The following is an 18036-nucleotide window of genomic DNA, read 5'->3' on the forward strand; positions in this document are numbered from 1 at the left end:
ATCAATTGTCATCAAGCATCCGTGCGGATACTCGCGCATCCGCGCGCAGTCCCGCGCGTGCTCGCGCATTCTCTGGTACAAATATGCGTAATGTGTCATGTCATGCGATTAGAAAACTTCGCGTGCATGCTCTGCGCTGCGCTCCGCCATATATGCGCCGGCCCTAAGTATAGAACAATTGTAAAAAGGTTTTTCTCAGTACGAGTTCTCATGTGTTTCACTGCGATGTGCGCATTTATACTTAGGCCGCGATTACACCTGTAAGTTTCACTTACGTAAGTAGCTTACGTGATTAATTGACATCACAAAGATAGGTAAATGTAATTGTAGAGTGTTTACATTAGTAAATTTGTCGTAAGTTAATTGCGTAAGCTACCTACGTAAGTAAAACTTACAGGTGTAATAGCGGAATTAGACATAATTACCTAGCTACTATTTAAATCACTGTTTTAATTATATAAGTATCCAATTACATTATATCTAATTATATTATAGTTATTCGTCAGTAGGTATCCATTTTTAGACATTTACTGATGAATGACAGGATGTTATTGTATCTGCTCTGTGATTGAATAAATGCAATGGATTTTTTATTTGAGCTGTTTTTATTTGTTCCTTTGAAATATATCACTTGCTTTAGTGAAGGGAAACAGCGAGGAAACATTCTGAGAGTTCTCTCTAAAGTTCTCAAAGGTCTGCAGCCTAATTATTCAAAACCCTACTTACTAATTATTATTATTAATAAAGCCTTAGTATACAGCTAGGTACCATTTTATTGTAAACAATATTCTAATAGGAAATAGATAAGGAATAACAGCCAGAAGTAAGTAGCTGAAAGGAAATATTGCACATCGAAATTGAAAACGAGAAATGGTTTCGTAGAGCTGTCTTTGTTGTTGAAATAGACAAAAGCTTAGTATTACGAGAGACGAAGCCGAAATCTCTTTCTAAAGATCGACGTGCAATTATTTTCTCCCGGGTACTGTACGAGTTTGCACGTGTCGCTAAAATGGATAGGTGATAGGTTTCGAGTATCGAATTTGAATCCCCGAATTTTCGAGGATTGGTCCACCAGTTTGGAACCAATCCCTAATCTTAATCAATAATATTACTTTGACGTTATGACGTAAGTTTCGATACTCGAAATCTATCAACGTTGTCGAATTGTACAAGCTCGTACTAAGCTTACATTTCAACTCAAATAATAATACTTTGTTCCAAGCGAATTACGTCATCGAAAGATGTTTTAAGCTACACGTGTCGAATATTCTGTAGGTAGGTCGGCAGGTCAGAATAGAATAAATACTACCTAGGCAATAAAATCGAGTAGGTATAGGTACCCAAACATGAAAAACTAGTGCCATCAAAAAATTTGGAAATCAACACCGCGATTCGAACGAAAAGAAGGCTTAGTAGGTAAGTTACTTTTTTAACCGACTTCCAAAAAAGGAGGAGGTTTTCAATTCGTCGGAATCTTTTTTTTTTTAGAAACCTCAGTTATTTGAAATTCCCACTTAGGTAAGCGATAACTCAAATACCTAGTTAAGTACTACTTTTTGGGTTAGCTCTTTAGTCCTTTTTGACACGAGAATGACAGAACTACAGCCACATCTGTGCTCTTTGTTAAACCTTACTATGTAGGTATTTATGTTTTAGAAATGCGAAAGTTTCATCATAATCGGCGCAGTGACATTTAAATAGGCGCAAACCCCGCACAAAGAACGAAATAGGTAGGTATTTCGTTGGTATAAAAAGTCATATTATACATAGTTATGTGAATCCTGCACAAAGAAATAAGTTAGTAGGAACCAAACGAACTTTAAAAAATTCTTTATTAGTTATAGTACACGATATTCATGACTATGGCACATTATAATCCAATGGGCCTGAGATAGTTCTGTCCTATGATGTCGACGGGAAGCTTGCAGTCTTTCCACGGCACGCTCCGTATTGTGAATGGTCCGGTGCCTTGCAGCGTCACTGGAAATAAATATGTGATGGAATAAATTATTTAAGCAAGTTTTGGTTGCAAGAAATATCTTTAAAAGAGGAGTCTTATAAATATGGAGTAATTGGAACCTTACTAGAATACACCAGGTCACATTAGGTTACACAATCGGTTAGATACTAGGTACCTATCCTTTTCCTTCAACGTTAAAGCATGTGATATTTATTTACTTATAAAACGCACATAACTTCGAAAAGAGGTACCGGATCGAACCCCCGAACCCCGATTAGGAGGCGAACGTTCTAACCACTAAATTATCACGGCTTACCTATTTATACGATACTAATTTTATAAAGAGGTAAAGTTTGTGATTTGTTTGTGGGAAGTAAATTCTGGAACATTGAACCGATTTTGAAAATTCTTTACCAGTAGAAGTGGTAGAAAGCTACATTATGTGACATAGGCTACCTATATTTTATTTTCAAAAAATTAGAGGTAACTGTGAAATTTGTACCTAATATGCCCTCCGTGCAAAGCTGGGGCGGGTCACTAGTAAGTTTAAAGTTATACCTAATAACTTGTGCTTACCAATCATTCCAGGCACTAAGGTGACGTTGTATTTCCCGTTGTTCATCATAAGAGGCCAGTTGTCATCCACAGAGGTGACGGTGAGCGTCGTTTGTGGAACACGGATGTCTAGCGTCAGGTTGGAGCCTAAGTACTTGATACCTGAAGAGGAAAGAAAAATATTTTATGCAAGGAACTACGTTGGAAGTATCAACTTAATAAACTTTTTAATCTATTGTCTGTGTGTCAGTTGAACTTGAATTGAATGTCTCCCATTTCAGCTGGCCTCAAGTAAAAACAAGCTTAGGTTGGTATGTGGGTTCTATTACTTCTTGGTCTTGCAAGTTTGATCTGTTAAGTAGATACAATGCGGGACAAAGAACATTCTGTGCCAGTTGTTCAAAAGTACCTACCTAGGTAGGCATGATTCAGAGGTGGAAGTGATAATAATAAGTATATCAGAGCATAAGTATAGTTAGGTACAGTAGCGGAAGGACTGACGAACTAACAGAGCACAGGTCTCGAATGCGAAGTGTTCAGGCCATAGTCTACCACGCTGACCAAGTACGGATTGACAGACTTCACTCAGCTTTGGGAACATTATGGAGAACAACCAGGCATACAGGTTTTCTGAATTATTAACGTACCCTTAATTCTGAACTTGGTAGCTTCAGGCGGTAGTTGAGGCTGGATAATTTCAAGTTTGTCCAGGTGTATCCTGAGGCCGGCGTACCCAAACATGAGCGTTTGCAGGAAACCGCCCATCCCGGTGTGGAAGTTCACAGCTCCGACTTTTGGGCGACGCTGCTCTGTCCAAACCTGAAGGAATGGTATGTACTTAGCGATTGTTGTAATATTATGTAGTGTTGTATACGCGCACCCGCACGCACACACGCACACAAACACACACACACACAACCCTTTAACCCTTTACCGTTATGGGTACAGTTCACGCGATACAGCCCGCTGACAGAGGGACGGACGGATGGACCGCGAAGGCTTACTAATAGGTCCCCGTTGCCATCCTTCGTGTACAGAAACCTAAAAAGCAATTTTATGGTGGTTGTATACCCTACCTTGAAAGGCTCTCGGACGTATCCCTCGTAGCTCTTGTTGAAGAGCGTGGCGGCTCGCAGGTTGTCCTGTATTTGCAGCTGACTGATGGTGTGCATGCTCCAGGTCATGGCGAGGCCACTTCCACGCGTTACTGACTCGTAGTATGTGAGGTCGTTTATTCGTGTTGAACTAAAAGATGAGTTGAAATAAAGTACCAATTAGTGAGTGAGATAGGACTCAGGACGAAGAAGAATAGGTAGATATACTTACTTTCTACAAAGAGCTCAGGACTTTTCGATCTCTTTTTTTTCGATAGGGCTCTAATTTGGCAAGCATATAGCTATTATATGCTTTAGAGCCTCGATAGCTCAACGGTTGAGGAGCGGACTGAATTGAAGATCGGCGGTTCAAACCCCACCCGTTGCAATATTGTAGTACCCACTGCTGGCACAAGCTTTACGCTTAATTGGAGGGCACTTGGAGGGGAAAGGGTAGTATTAGTCATGATTAGCATGGCTAATATTCTTTAAAAAAAAAAAAATGAAATTAGTTAGAAGAGTCCTAAATACCTAGCCTTAATTAATGATTCAAAATTAGTTTAAATTAAATTATTATTAAATTATTATGACGTAGACTCCCGCTAAGCATTTCTGAATATTTCCCAAAGGGGTAAAATATCGGTTTAAAATCGCGAGCATCAGCTAATCTTACATGATACATCATTTTATCGATTTACTAGGTATCGCCCCACTTATCAAAATTGAAGATCTACGATTATTTTATTGATGTCAATGTGACCCACGTGTATGATTTGACCTAAAATAAACAATTGTCATACTTGAGACAATTGACCCTTTGAACAATGTAAAATAGTGTGAAGATTGGGAAATACCTACACACGACCGTGGATGTCTTTATTGTGCTCTGAGCACTAATTCGTAAAAATGTTGATTAATAATGTTATTATGGTTGTTTTAAAAAGGGAAAAGTACCTACTCCGTAGAGTAAGTAGGTAGGTACAAGTATAAGTAGTAGAGATGACGAAGACATACATACATACCTATTCATGTTTTTTTTTTTAATTATATAGACTAGCGCTTGGCTGCAATCAGACCTGCTAGCAAGTGATGATGCAGCCTAAGATGGAGCGCGCTTGTCTAGAAATTGCCTATTCACTCTTGACTTGAAGGTACCCATATTATAGGTGGAAGGGAAAACCGATGCCGGAAGGGCGTTCCATATCCTAGCGGTTCGAATTAGGAAAGAGGAAGCAAATCGTTTCGTACGTGTTCGAGGAATTTCGACTACGTACGGATGCAGGCCTTGACGATGCCTGGCAGTACGATTGTAGAAAGGTGAAGGAGGAACCAGGTCAAAGAGTTCTCTTATAGCTTTGGAACTGGGAGTGGTATTCCAGGGTCTTGTCGTAAGGTAGCGCGAGAATCCAGGCGATGTGAGCCCAGGGGATTTACAAGCATTAGCCTGTATAATCGCTGTTTAAACTCCTTATAAGACTACTTTGTCCAGCTGTAGATGCCCATCAGTAGAGACGATGGACCAACCCGTAAAGTTATAAAAATACTCACATATTCATGGGATACTGAAGAGGAAAGCCCAATAGCACAGCGTCAGCCTGTTTGATGGCTTCCTTCCTCTTATAGCCTTGGAACTGTGGGTGATAGTCCAGGGTCTCATCGTAAGGTAGCGCGAGACTCCAGGCGATGTCAGCCCAGTGGTCGGGGTCTTTTGCCATGTAGTAGGATTTACACTGGCAGGCTACGTATCTGGAAAGAATATTGTCATATTACTGAAGTTGAGATCTATTGAGGGTACTTTAACTTTGCCCAGTCACAAAACACTTAAAATGAGACAGCATTATATCGCTGATATTTTGTCTCGTTTTAACTGAAACTGAAGTCTGAGCAAAGTCAAAGTATACTCTGTAGATCTCAGCAGCCAAACTACTGTTTATAAAGCTGCCCCATGCCGTTATATTTGGGGTACTATTATGTAAAAATAAATCATCAATCTTAGATAGGTAGGTACCTACTAAGATACTCACTGAGCCAGATACAGCGAATAACCAGCTACTACATTAGTGAACACTGAGTTGGTCACGTTACTGTGGTCTTCATCCGGACCCATCACATCTGGAAATAGTCAAAATAACAACTACAATTATTATAAAACTTATTTTTTCTTTTATTTTCAAAAACAACAAAAAACAACTCATAATAACTAAAGTCATAAAAATTAAATGCTTTAGTTTTCCTTAGTTTGTTTTAAAGGTAAACAAATCGCAGAAACCTTGCCGGAGAAATGCGTGCTACGTAATTTGCCCGGTGTTTAGACCTCCTGGGAGTTAGATTTTTCACTTTCAAATTTTCATTGTCAATCTTCGGTAACGAAGTCGTATGGACAGCTTAGAGTGCGCCTCTTACGCATTTCAGTGAGAATTTACTTGTTTACCTTTTATGTAAACTAGGGAAGACTAAAGTAGGTATAGGTAGGTAAGTATATTATGAACTTACTTGCAATATCATAGAGGCCGGTCGAGTAATTAATAACAGCCCGAGAAGCCCAGAAGTCGGCGATATTTGTTACTATGGAACACCCGCCGTGCTGAAAGTGTAAATTCAAGGGTTATTCTCTAGAGTATAGAAAGAGTACTCTTCTAAAAACTGAAGATCTTTGTAAACAACATGATACGTAAATAGAAAGCAACGTCTTCTGAGCGAAACCCTGCAGGGCGATCGGCTAAAAATGTATCAATCATTAAAGGACAGCATCAATGTCAAAACATGGTATTTAGCCAATGGGATTGGCCAAAAACCATGTTTTGACATTGATGCTGAGGTAAAGGTTGGCAACTTTCGTTTTAGGGTTTGAGGGAGAATTTTGAGGACGAAATGTTTTGAAGTGCGGGATTTACTTCATTATTCAGACAGACGAAACAGTACTAAAATGACGCGACTTACCTTCAACCAATCTTCATCCCTGGTCACAGCAAGGTACTGCCTGGCTGCAAACGATATACATCCAGTGATGTGCTGTTCAAACTCCGCCACTTCGGGACAACACGGCTGAGTCACCTCACTGCCCGTGTAAGCACTTTCCCATGGATATCTGTGAACGTTAATAGAATAATTTATTAACAAACTAGCTGATGCCCGCGAGTTCGTTCGCGTGGATGTAAGTTTTTTAAAATTCCCGTGGGAACTCTTTGATTTTCCGGGATAAAAAGTAGCCTATGTGCTAATCCAGGGTATAATCTATCTCCATTCTAAATTTCAGCCCAATCCGTCCAGTAGTTTTTGCGTGAAGGAGTAACAAACATACACACACACACACACACATACAAACTTTCTCCTTTATAATATTAGTGTGATTTTTTATTAATGAATCTAGTGCTTGGCAGCAATCAGACTTGCTCGCCTTAGATTGAGCGCGCTTGCCTAGAAGATGCCTATATTCACTTTTGACTTGGAGGCGATTCGCTTTACGAATGCCGTTTTTGGGCAGAAGCCTACCAGCAAGAGACTCGATGGTTGTTCTTTAACCACAGTTCTACGATGTAAGTACCTAAAACTGTGCTTTAACTTCATAATAATAAAAATCATAACCCTTCCTTTTGGCTTTGCCGCAGTCGGGTAAAAAAATGTATGAGCCAACAAGTATCATCATATTCGCAGAAAGACGGTATGTCCTTAAAAATTGAATTAGCGTGATGACATCACAGGCAATCTAGTATTATAAATACATAATACGTATGAAAATGTACCTGTATCCTTTATTTCCAGTTAATCTCGCCAGCTCAGCGGCCACGTATGCGGTATCGAGACGATACTGAAGAAGTTGGCGAGCGTACTGCGGGTACAACAGCAGGATTGGTGGGAACATCCACATCTCCGTGTCCCAGAAGTTGTGACCTGGAATTATACATCCATCTATACTAATATTATAAATGCGAAAGTGTGTCTGTCTATCTGTCTGCTAGCTTTTCATGGCCCAACAGTTTAATCGATTTAAAAAGAGGTACGTACTTAGCTTGATACTTTTTTTCCTATACAAGATTTTTTTATTCCTATACTATTTAGGCCTAGTTTAATTCCACGTTAGGTTAGAGGCGTCTCAGGATCCCGGGTATTGTATGCGACTGAGAATACTATTTAGGCCTGCGATCTCATTGGGGTAAGTGAACATGCTACAAGAAGGTAGTATTGTAATATTAATTTAATAGGCTGATTTTATGACTTGAACAGGTGGGACCGAGAGTGGAATATGAAATAGTTTCTTACCCTCATAGTCATCAAAATTACCGCCCCTGCCCAATCCCGTTGGACTGAGACCATAGAATCGGTCTAGCGGAAAGTGAGACTGTTCTGATGGAAGCGAGCTTAAGAAGTAGTACCATATCCCGTTGATTATTTTGGCCTGAAATCAAGAGTTATATTATCCATAGGTACTTTTATATTATAAATGCGAAAGTGTGTCTGCTTGTCTGTCTGTCTGCTACGTTTTCACGGCTCAACCGCTGAACCGATTTTAATGTTTGGTATTATAGAGTTTGGTATTAGGGACGCATATAGGCTACTTTTTACCCTGGAAAATCAAGAGTTCCCACGGGATTTTCAAAAACCTAAATCCATGCGTACAGAGTCGCGGGCATTATCTAGTTATATCATAAATAGAAAAACAATTATTAGAGTATGTATTTCTGTAGGTTTTCTAATTTGTGTCGTGGTCATCAGAAATTGTAATCTTTAAAGTTTGTAAAACTTACCAGCTGTAAATTTCCTTCAATCTCCAATCCACCCTGCCGGTACAACTTCCCCCAGTGGTCCACATGCTTCTCGAACAACTCCTCCCCGTCCTCCTGCAATACTGTCATACCATTACATCTACCATACTGATTACTGTCATAACTAAATTAGTCTACGGTAATTAATTATTATTAGAAATGTTAATATCAATATTTTATATGTTTCCTTAACAACGTCGTTGAAAAATCATCACCTGGTTACTTTCAATGATGATTTACCTACCTAGTTAGCTTCATCACCGACCAGTTAAGCTACCTACGTGACAGGTCGAAATGGCAATTGGGATATGAGGCGAGGGGACACCTTAGGTGGTTTTCACTAACTTTTAATATAAAATCATATTAAGGGGTCACTAACTTTTAATAGAGAATCACATTAATCACACAATTTCTTAAACTGAACACTTTCAAGTAAAGATTTTTATGTAATCCTGTGAAGATGATATTGCCACTGTCGGAATTAGAATGCCATAAGCCTACTTTGACATATTAGTTTATGAATTGTGAAAAACCAAATTAATTTTGAATTACGCGGGCAGACCCGTCTCATGCACCTTAAGGACAAAAAATAAAAACTCACTTTTGATGAACTCCTGTCTTGCCACAGTTTCATTTTTATCGGCGGTCATGAAAAACGTGAACACTCTACTCCTGACATGTGGTACCACGAGGTGATCAGGCACAGAGGTCCAATAGGCACAAACATCTACTGGCGTGGCTTGATACGCTGGATCTTCTACTTCCTTGGTCTTCCCACATGCTTTCCACACTATCATTTCATCGATGATCTCAGGAGTTGGGGGGGCGAAGGCGATATCTTGGCTTTCGGGACCTGGCATTTGTTTTATGGCTATCCAGATTGCTTGGTGAACGAAGTTTGGATCTGAAAAATTCATCATATCAAAATATTGCTTATCTGGTAATTATTTAAAATATCAATCCCATAATAAATCTATAGATATTAGATACCTACGCAAAAAATTATGTTTTATCACATTTAATTTTTAAATAGCAATTTTTCAGTTACGCACTTTTGTAAAGCTCAGTAATTTTATATAATATGGAGTGCCTTACATATAATTTATAGCAAATTTACTTCAATGAGAATTTGCGTATAGAATTAAAAGTTAAAACTTAGTGAAGTCATTTTCACTTTTCAAGGGAGCATTAAAATTTTTAGGCCTAGAAAAGTTAACGCCTATTATAATTTTTTATATTTCCTATTTAACCATAGTTTACAGAGTAGTAAACTATGGATTTAACCCTTTTCATTCTGAACAGAGAGCCATTCTCAGTAGTGGGCCGGTGATAGGTTAATGATGATAATCTTACCTGCATGAGTCTTAGGCTCAACCTTGATTTGGTTCACAATAGACCTCGTGTAGAATCTATGAGCGAAGATTCTCTGAGTCACCACCGACCTATCTCTATCGACCGACACTTGGAACACCCCATGTTTCGTGTCCAGACTGTAAACTGGACTATACGGGTGGTTTGTAAGGGTGGAATTAAGGCGTATGTTTGCCCAAGCTGGTATTCTGGCCCGTCTGCTCTCGCCCCTACGTCCATTGTATAAGCCATTCATATAGACTGTGTCGCTAAAGACGTTGGTAGCGAGATGGCCATTGCCTACGGATGGCATGAATCGATCGTCTGATGGGAGGCTGTAATATGAAAGGAATATAAATAAATAAGGTATTTATCAAGTCTAAGAATAGAATAGATTAGAATCGGAATAGAACAAAATATAAGGCAATTAACAGGGCTCTCTCCGTCACTTACTCCATACAATCGTAGCCCCAATTTCATTTGAATATTAAACAACCAAAGTCCATGAAATTGTGCACACATATTCTAGAAACTAATATCTGTGCCTGTGGTGTTTTAGATTTTTCTAAAAATATGTAGTTTTAAAATTACAGGGGCTCATAGATTTGTATGTGAATTTTCAAGAACGCCTAACTTTGAAACCGGATATTTTAACGGAAATCTGGAAAACCATAGGCAATTAGTTCCTGGAACGTTTAACACAATATTCTATTGAGTATGATTGGTTAGTATTCCAATGAGAGACGAACTACGTTTGTATGGAGCGAGTGACGGAGAGACCCCTCTTAAAAAGTTATAATAATGTGGATGTCAGATCTCAAAGATCTTCTTACTTTGTGTAGGTATAATGTCTCTAAAATATCAATTATTTTACTACGCACACTGCGGCAGTGATTATTATCTATGTGAAAGTGTGTTTGTTAGTTGGTTTGTCTTTCAATCACGCCGCAACGGAGCAACAAAACAAAAAAAAAAAACAAATCGATCGATCGATAATCAAATGGATCGATATGATTTTTTACTTGGCTATGGAGAATGATATTTGGCTACTTTTTATCCTGGAAAACCAAAGAGTTCACAGGGGATTTTAATAAACGTACCGATCTACCTAGATAGGTAAATCCACGCCGTCAAAGTCGCGAACATCAGCTTGTAATACAATAGGTACCTAGTACCTACTACTTATCGCACATTGAAAAGAGACCCTATCCGAAAATCTCCATTTTTCAATAGTAATTGCTTCATATTCCATATTTCAAAGTATAGCTTTGAACCCGGTCACATACAGTCGGAATTCCGTTTGGAAATTTCGATTCGAAATATCGACTTGGGATATCGAACGCATAAAACGACTAAGTATAAAGTGACACTAGTGACTAGAGTCATCATAGGTCGTAAAAGTTATCAAGACGAGGATTTTTACAATTGGCCTGGTTTTTTCCGCAGAATCACAGTCGATGTACCACCTAGTTGTAACCGTGTTGTAACTCAGAACAGCTGTCAATTTTTGGATAATGCAAATTTTGTTTCAATGTGCAATTTTCAATTCTACCAAGCCAACCGTCCGCATCCGTTCGCGTCCGTCCAAAACGTTAAAAAAACCGGCCAAGTGCGAGTCAGACTCGCGTACTGAGGGTTCCGTGCTCGGGTATTTTTTCCAACATTTTGCACGATAGTCCAAAAACTATTATAAACATAAAAATAAATAAAAATCTGTTTTAGAATGTACAGGTAAAGCCCTTTCATATGATAAGTACTCCACTTGGTATAGTTATCTTATTTTGAAAATTGAAAGACATTTTAATTTTTTTTAATGATGTTACCACAAATTCACGGTTTTCTGATTTATTCCTGTACGTGTGCTATAATACCTACCTACCTGCCAAATTTCATGATTCTAGGTCAACGGGAAGTACCCTATAGGTCGTTTCAACGAATAGTACCTATGGCGTTATGTTGGCTCCCCTGTCTGTCAAAGTCATTGGCACCATATTTGCATAAGAAGACGCAGATTTTGTTTATTTTCATTTGATTTTTATGAATGAATGAAATGAAAAACAATGAAAATAAACAAAATCTGCGTCTTCTCATGCCAATATGGTGCCAATGACCATCCCAATGACTTAGACAGACAGGGGAGCCAACATAACGCCATAGGTACTATTCGTTGAAACGATCTATATAGGTTTCTTGACAGACACGACGGATAGACGGACGGACGGACGGACAGACAGACAGACAGACAGACAGACAGACAGACAGACAGACAGATAGACAGACAGACAGACAACAAAGTGATCCTATAAGGGTTCAGTTTTTCCTTTTGAAGTACGGAACCCTAAAAAATTATAAAGCGTAGGTTGGTATTTATATTTTTGTACCGTTTTATATCGTAATCCAAAAAGTATAGGTAATATAAAAGTATGAGTATAGGTATTAAGTCAAATTATCGCTAATAAATAATTATCTATCAACGGGTTTAGTTTTAATTGTAGAAAGCATCATTAAACCATTTTCTTGCAATAAAAACATAGGTAATTAGGTAGATATTAGAATAGGAATTCCACCTAGTAATTATAATTATTTTAATTATAACTGTTTAATAGCTATCAGGTAAACCTAATGCCAACAATTTCTAAAATTACTTTCTTCTAATCATTCGAAGAAGTCTGCTGAATTATCGCTTTCTTTTATAATTTACCTACTTTAAAGTTCTGGTACTACTTGATACTTGCTTACCTACTTACTTAACTTTCAGATTTTACAAAGTATTTTCAATTTATTAAGCAATTTGATTTTTTTATTTAATTTTAAAATAACATCGTAGATGTCCCAATGAGTGGGTAAGTTAAGGACATATATATAAAACATAGATCTATGTATAAAAAAAGGTTTTTTATTTAAGTATTTTTATGCATTCGCTAGAGCCAGTTTGTAACTAAGATATTTTGAAAAATAAAAGTAAAGTACCTACCTGTGAGCAGAAAAAATGTACGGACTCTCACTGACATCCTCAGTTTCCACCAAAATCTGTTCAACGATTACATGACCGCGACCTCTGGTGGTCAAAAATATTACCACCAAAGCGGCCGCTGCAAGCAATCCCAACATCGCCGCCACTTGCTTGTTACGCGCCAAAAAATTCCACATCCACGTAGAAATATAAAACTTTTTTATGTATTAAAACAACAAATTGCCACTGCTTGATAGGAGTAAATCCTTCTTTTCCAATCTCTTTTAACTATTGTATAATATTAGAGTTCCTAGACGAGTTCCATATCTACGCATATAAAATTACTATAAGTATGAAACTTTTTTTTTTCTCTCGCTGAATAATAGTAATCTTTCTTCTTCTTTTTCTTTTCTTTCTTTTTCTTTTTGTTTCTGAACTTTTAGATGAATCGCGGAAGTTTCACTTTCGCCACATATATAAATAAAACCTTTTTTTATTTAGACATCTCCATGTCACTAACTGAACAGGAGTTAATCCATACAGCGCACCTATATTAGGCTCAAATGGTTAGAACCCAGAGCCGTGAAGCCAGTTAAAAAAGTACGTACGAGTATTTATTTTTTTGCCACTTTTTTTTCGAATTTACGCACAGACTGTATACGAATTAGGCAGAATGAATCCTTCTTCTGCGCGCTCTGTTACCGAACTGTCAGATAGAACGCTGGATTTGAATTGCTGCTGTGGAGTTAGCGATAAGCGCCACACAAAGCAGATCGCACCCGTGTAGTGCGTCACCCTCTAGATTACGCGACCCAGCTGACATGACACACTTTATTGTTCTATTAATAACGATAATGAAACCTATTGTAGGGTCACCGCTTTGTCTGTATATCCTGCTCTCTTATCTGATGAGAAAAACACGTATTTATTCTCTTTTCACACACACCAATTTCTGTGTCCACAATGTGTTTTTACTTCCTTCCATCTTACTATTCTTTTTTTTTTTAATATCAGCTTCCAGACAGGCAAAGATCGCTAACCGTACAGCTTAAAAGTAATTTTGTTTTCCAGTTTTTTTAAATCTATCCTTATTGTCTAAGCAAAGGCAGCCCTGTCCAGGACTGCTAATTCAATTGTCACTTCCTGATTGTATTAAGTGGAAGGACCTGCTGTGACACTTGTTATATAAGACAAGACAATACTATGATAAGATCAAGTGAGTTAATTATCTCAACCTGTGATCCAGTTCATTGACCTGATCTTGCTTTAGGCCACACGTAGAGTATTCTCTAATCAGCTATAAGAATACGTCTTCTTCTTATTCTAATGTTCTAAGCGATGATGTTATCTATTGGTAATGGATGAAATCCGGGACTTCGTCCGCGCGAATTTTTCTAGGTTTTTAAAATTCTGTTGGACCTATTTGATTTCCCGGACTAAAAAGTACTTGGCTTATGTCGCTCGTTGTATACATAAAACCACATTGATACACGGTTCTGTTGCGGCGTGATTGGATTTCTCTTTTTTAATATCAATAGTGATAAGCTCGTATACCAACGAGTCATTAATTTTGTTAATTGCTTGATTCGATTGTCCATTATTAATTAATAGGTACCTTCCTACATCTAGGTGACCTCATTCGCTTGGCCCTCGGTTCCACTCTACTCTACAGATGTGCGTTGCACCTTACCATGACTGGAATAGCAAAATATAAGGTAGGTAGGTACCTACCTAAAGTCCTACTTAGTCATTCCTCTTCAACTCGGGTTATTCCATTGACTAATCTTTCCTTAATTTACACTACCGGGAGCAACTTGTAAAGGACCTAGAACTTGTTCTAATGAGTCGTTAACATGATTATTATCTTTGTAATAGGAGATGTGAATATTTAATTCTCGACTGGTTCAGTGATAATTATTACGGTCAAGTATTATGATTTTTAGGTTACGTACCTCAAAAGGAAAAAAGGAACCCTTATAGGAACCCTTTGTCTGTCTGTCTGTCCGTCTGTCCCTATTTTGTACGGGCTATACATCTACTGTCAGAATTCAAAGTTCCATTGTAACAACAAATGAGCATAATTACATAAACAGCAAAAATCCCAGGCGATCAGAATTACAAATCAGCGCATCACGTTCCTTTTTTTCACTTGTATCTTTTACATCTTTCATTTCATTTCCTTCTCGTGCGATAGTCTTGTTCTTTGCTTTAGTTTCTTTGATAAAAAGTACATCTTTATACTGTCACAAATACAAAAGTTCCATTGTAACTAAACAAACAAGGCCCAGGTCATAAACAGTAAAAACCACCAGCTCCGCCGGTCGGAATCACGTTTTCAATTCAGTAGCGGAGGCATCAGACCGTGCACCCTCTAGTTCCGCTCTGCTGCCTCCGGGAGGTTTCAACACATCCGAAACTTGAATCGTTCCAAATAAATCGGCTTTTACTTAACCGATATTCTTGAAGTTGCACCTATTATTTAGGTTTTAACGACTTCATTGGCTTGTTGATTGACCAATATCGAATACACAGTGAAAATAATGTTTAGGTACAATGCACATGGTGGCATCACTAGGATATTTCCTCTCAAAACGCATAAATCTTTCGCATTTTACTAAAGATGGAGGTAAGCGCAATCCAAAAAGACTTTGATCAAGTAGACACGACATATCTATATATCCTTAGCACTTGTCCGGTATTGACCTGAAGGGAAAATGCAGTTCGTGTAGATCCCCTACAGGCAAAGCTTGGCACCCAAAACATTGTCTAAATGTCTGGGAGGCGATCCAACCCGCTTCTTAGCTACAAGGACATAGCTGGCTCCGCAAAATGGTAATCACAAGTAAGGTAGACCAAATGAATCTGGATTTCTGAATCGCACGCCACTATTGCCAAGATGCTGTCTGAAAAGAGCATTGCTAAAATTAATTACGGACCCAGTTTCATGTTGGTCAATCTCCTATAAACCAGCTTGGATACTTGTGGCCTAGAAACTTAAAAGCAAGAACTGGCTTATGGGTAATATGAAAAGATACAAGTCGTGCCTGGAAGCGCAGTTCTCTATGATGCACGACGGTGAAGTATACCTACCTAAGCTGTGGATTAAATCGACATTCATGCTCTCAATTGAGGCTTCTGATGCAATGCTTAATATCTCGTATCAGAACTTGGAATTTAACCAGGAGTACTTCAGGATAACTTGAAATTTTTCATGTAGGTTTTTTTTATAACGTGGAACTCGATCCGGGGCAAGTCATCTTGCGCCTCCTGAGGTCATCTCGTGGTTTACGATCATTAAGTACTAATCTCTGCAAGACTTCATGATTTCATGCAGTCATACGTTATGTCATCTTAGTACGATGCACATCAGATATTATGATTGCATGAAACTAGATAGGCATTTTCATAGCATTGTTATTTCTGTGCCTGATGTTATCAAGTCGTTTGGATGTTGACTTCATCTAATACCATTATTCGTTATGAGGTACCTGGTTCGAAATATTTCTTGTACGAAACAACCTACTTATAATAAATACTCGGGTAATGATATCTGAATCTTATGAATACAATAAGTACACAAAGTTTTGTTAAAAGAGTCCTTAATAATAATTTTTTTAATTTCCTTCTAGATTTCCAGGAATTCTTTATCATTAAAATTAATCTTAGGTAGGTACCTACTTAATACCTACCTACGTGTAGTTAAGTTTTTGCATTTATAATTTACATATATTATTATCATTATTTTATTGTAATATTATTTTCGTAAAAGTAAAAGATTTATTATTTGTTAACTGTTATTCTTTTCCTCTAGCATTCGTCAATAGCAATAATCATGGAAGAATACACTTGTACAAAGATGGTTGCAACTTGCAAGTGAGATATGATTGGCAATGCCACTATCCCCTGTTCTATCCCCGTGCGCGGCGGAGCATGGCACTAAGATAATGAATAAAGTTCTAAAACTAGAGTTAGACCACTTCACGATACCACGAAAGTCGGAACTCACAGAAGACCAGTTTACTTTTCACCATATTTTTTGGAATTATAAATCTAAGATAAAATAAAATAAAATAAGCTGATTGAGTAACATAAATCAACATAATATTATTTCCAAAAGTCAAACCGTTAGGTAGTAGATTTCGCAAAAGAAATCATTTCCAGATATTCCAGATCAAAGAATTATTATAATACAAGTACCTGTACGTTTTAGGTAGGCACCAGTAAAAATGATTCTCTAAGCACCATGGAAGAGCACACTTGTAACAAGATGGTCGCTAGTGAGATATGATTGGCAATGTCATTATCCCCGTGCGCGGCGGAGCATGGCGCCCTCGGTTCCGCTCCGTGCTCCGGTCAGCCACCTTGCCTTGCGAGGAGCCGTCATGATCTCACCTGCACGCCGACGCGACGCGGTTAACTAGGTATTTCTTATTCTTGGCTTTTAATGAATGAATAGGGATTATTTGACTTCTAGTCAAATCAGCGACTTTATTTTTTTTTAATTATATAGACTAGCGCTTGGCTGCAATCAGACCTGCTAACAAGTGATGATGCAGCCTAAGATGGAGCGCGCTTGCCTAGAAGTTGCCTATTCACTCTTGACTTGAAGGTACCCATATTATAGATGGAAGGGAAAACTGACGCCGGAAGGGCGTTTCATATCCTAGCGGTTCGAATTACCTTTCTTTATCTCTTCGACTCGTCGACTTTTTATCAACCGTCAAAACGCTTGCTTATTGAGGGAGCTTTTATGAAATACACAGATGTGACATCATAAGCTTGACGTTTTGTCGTACTTTTTTAACCCCCGACCCAAAAACAGGGGTGTTATAAGTTTGACGTGTGTATCTTTGTATCTGTGTGTCTGTGTATCTGTGTATCTGTCTGTGGCACCGTAGCGCCTAAACTAATGAACCGATTTTAATTTAGTTTTTTTTTTTTTTGTTTGAAAGGTGGCTTGATCGAGAGTGTTCTTAGCTATAATCCAAGAAAATCTGTTTAGCCGTTTGAAAGTTATCAGTTCTTTTCTAGTTACTGTAACCTTCACTTGTCGGGGGTGTTATAAATTTTTTATTTACACTTGTTAGTTAAATCGATGCATTAAATTGGTTAGCAAACTTAAAACTAACAGCGAACGAGGATTTTACGAATCTTGGAAGACCCTCTATATACATATCTATGCCTCTATATAATAGTTCCTACGAAATAATTTATTTTTGACATAGTCATCATTGTAGGGATGGGCGGTCAAAAATTGTTGAAAAAAACGCAAAAAAAAATGCACGCACACAGTCATGCGTAATCCTGGCACTTTTTGAATGCCGTTTATATAGTATATAATGTAAATATTTGCCTGACATG

The 18036-nt window shown here is 38.0% G+C and overlaps 1 protein-coding gene across 1 annotated transcript; it reads right to left on the reverse strand.

Moving 5' to 3' along the window:
* Positions 1-1815: 1815 nt before the first annotated feature.
* LOC123865963 (protein-glucosylgalactosylhydroxylysine glucosidase) lies at positions 1816-13477 on the reverse strand. Its single transcript, XM_045907221.1, has 14 exons — positions 12697-13477; positions 9726-10057; positions 8974-9276; positions 8355-8455; positions 7870-8005; positions 7353-7500; positions 6550-6697; positions 6103-6193; positions 5634-5721; positions 5158-5355; positions 3592-3760; positions 3163-3334; positions 2537-2677; positions 1816-1980 (listed from the first exon to the last, which is right to left on the reverse strand). Exons 1-14 carry the CDS (start codon positions 12870-12872, stop codon positions 1871-1873), a joined length of 2313 nt encoding a protein of 770 aa, XP_045763177.1. The 5' UTR covers positions 12873-13477; the 3' UTR covers positions 1816-1870.
* Between the last annotated feature and the right edge of the window lie 4559 nt (positions 13478-18036).

The sequence above is a fragment of the Maniola jurtina genome, chromosome 1, assembly GCF_905333055.1.
Source record: "Maniola jurtina chromosome 1, ilManJurt1.1, whole genome shotgun sequence".
NCBI classification, from domain to species: domain Eukaryota; kingdom Metazoa; phylum Arthropoda; class Insecta; order Lepidoptera; family Nymphalidae; genus Maniola; species Maniola jurtina.

Bases quoted from the DNA above. Each gene is read 5' to 3' on its own strand.
- LOC123865963 (XM_045907221.1), bottom strand. From the start codon at position 12,872: ATGTGGAATTTTTTGGCGCGTAACAAGCAAGTGGCGGCGATGTTGGGA. The intron at 8,006-8,354 runs GTAAGTTTTACA...TCTTGATTTCAG, and splicing joins TTGAAGGAAATTTACAGCTG to GCCAAAATAATCAACGGGAT. The intron at 2,678-3,162 runs GTACGTTAATAA...TTTCCTCTTCAG, and splicing joins TACCAAGTTCAGAATTAAGG to GTATCAAGTACTTAGGCTCC.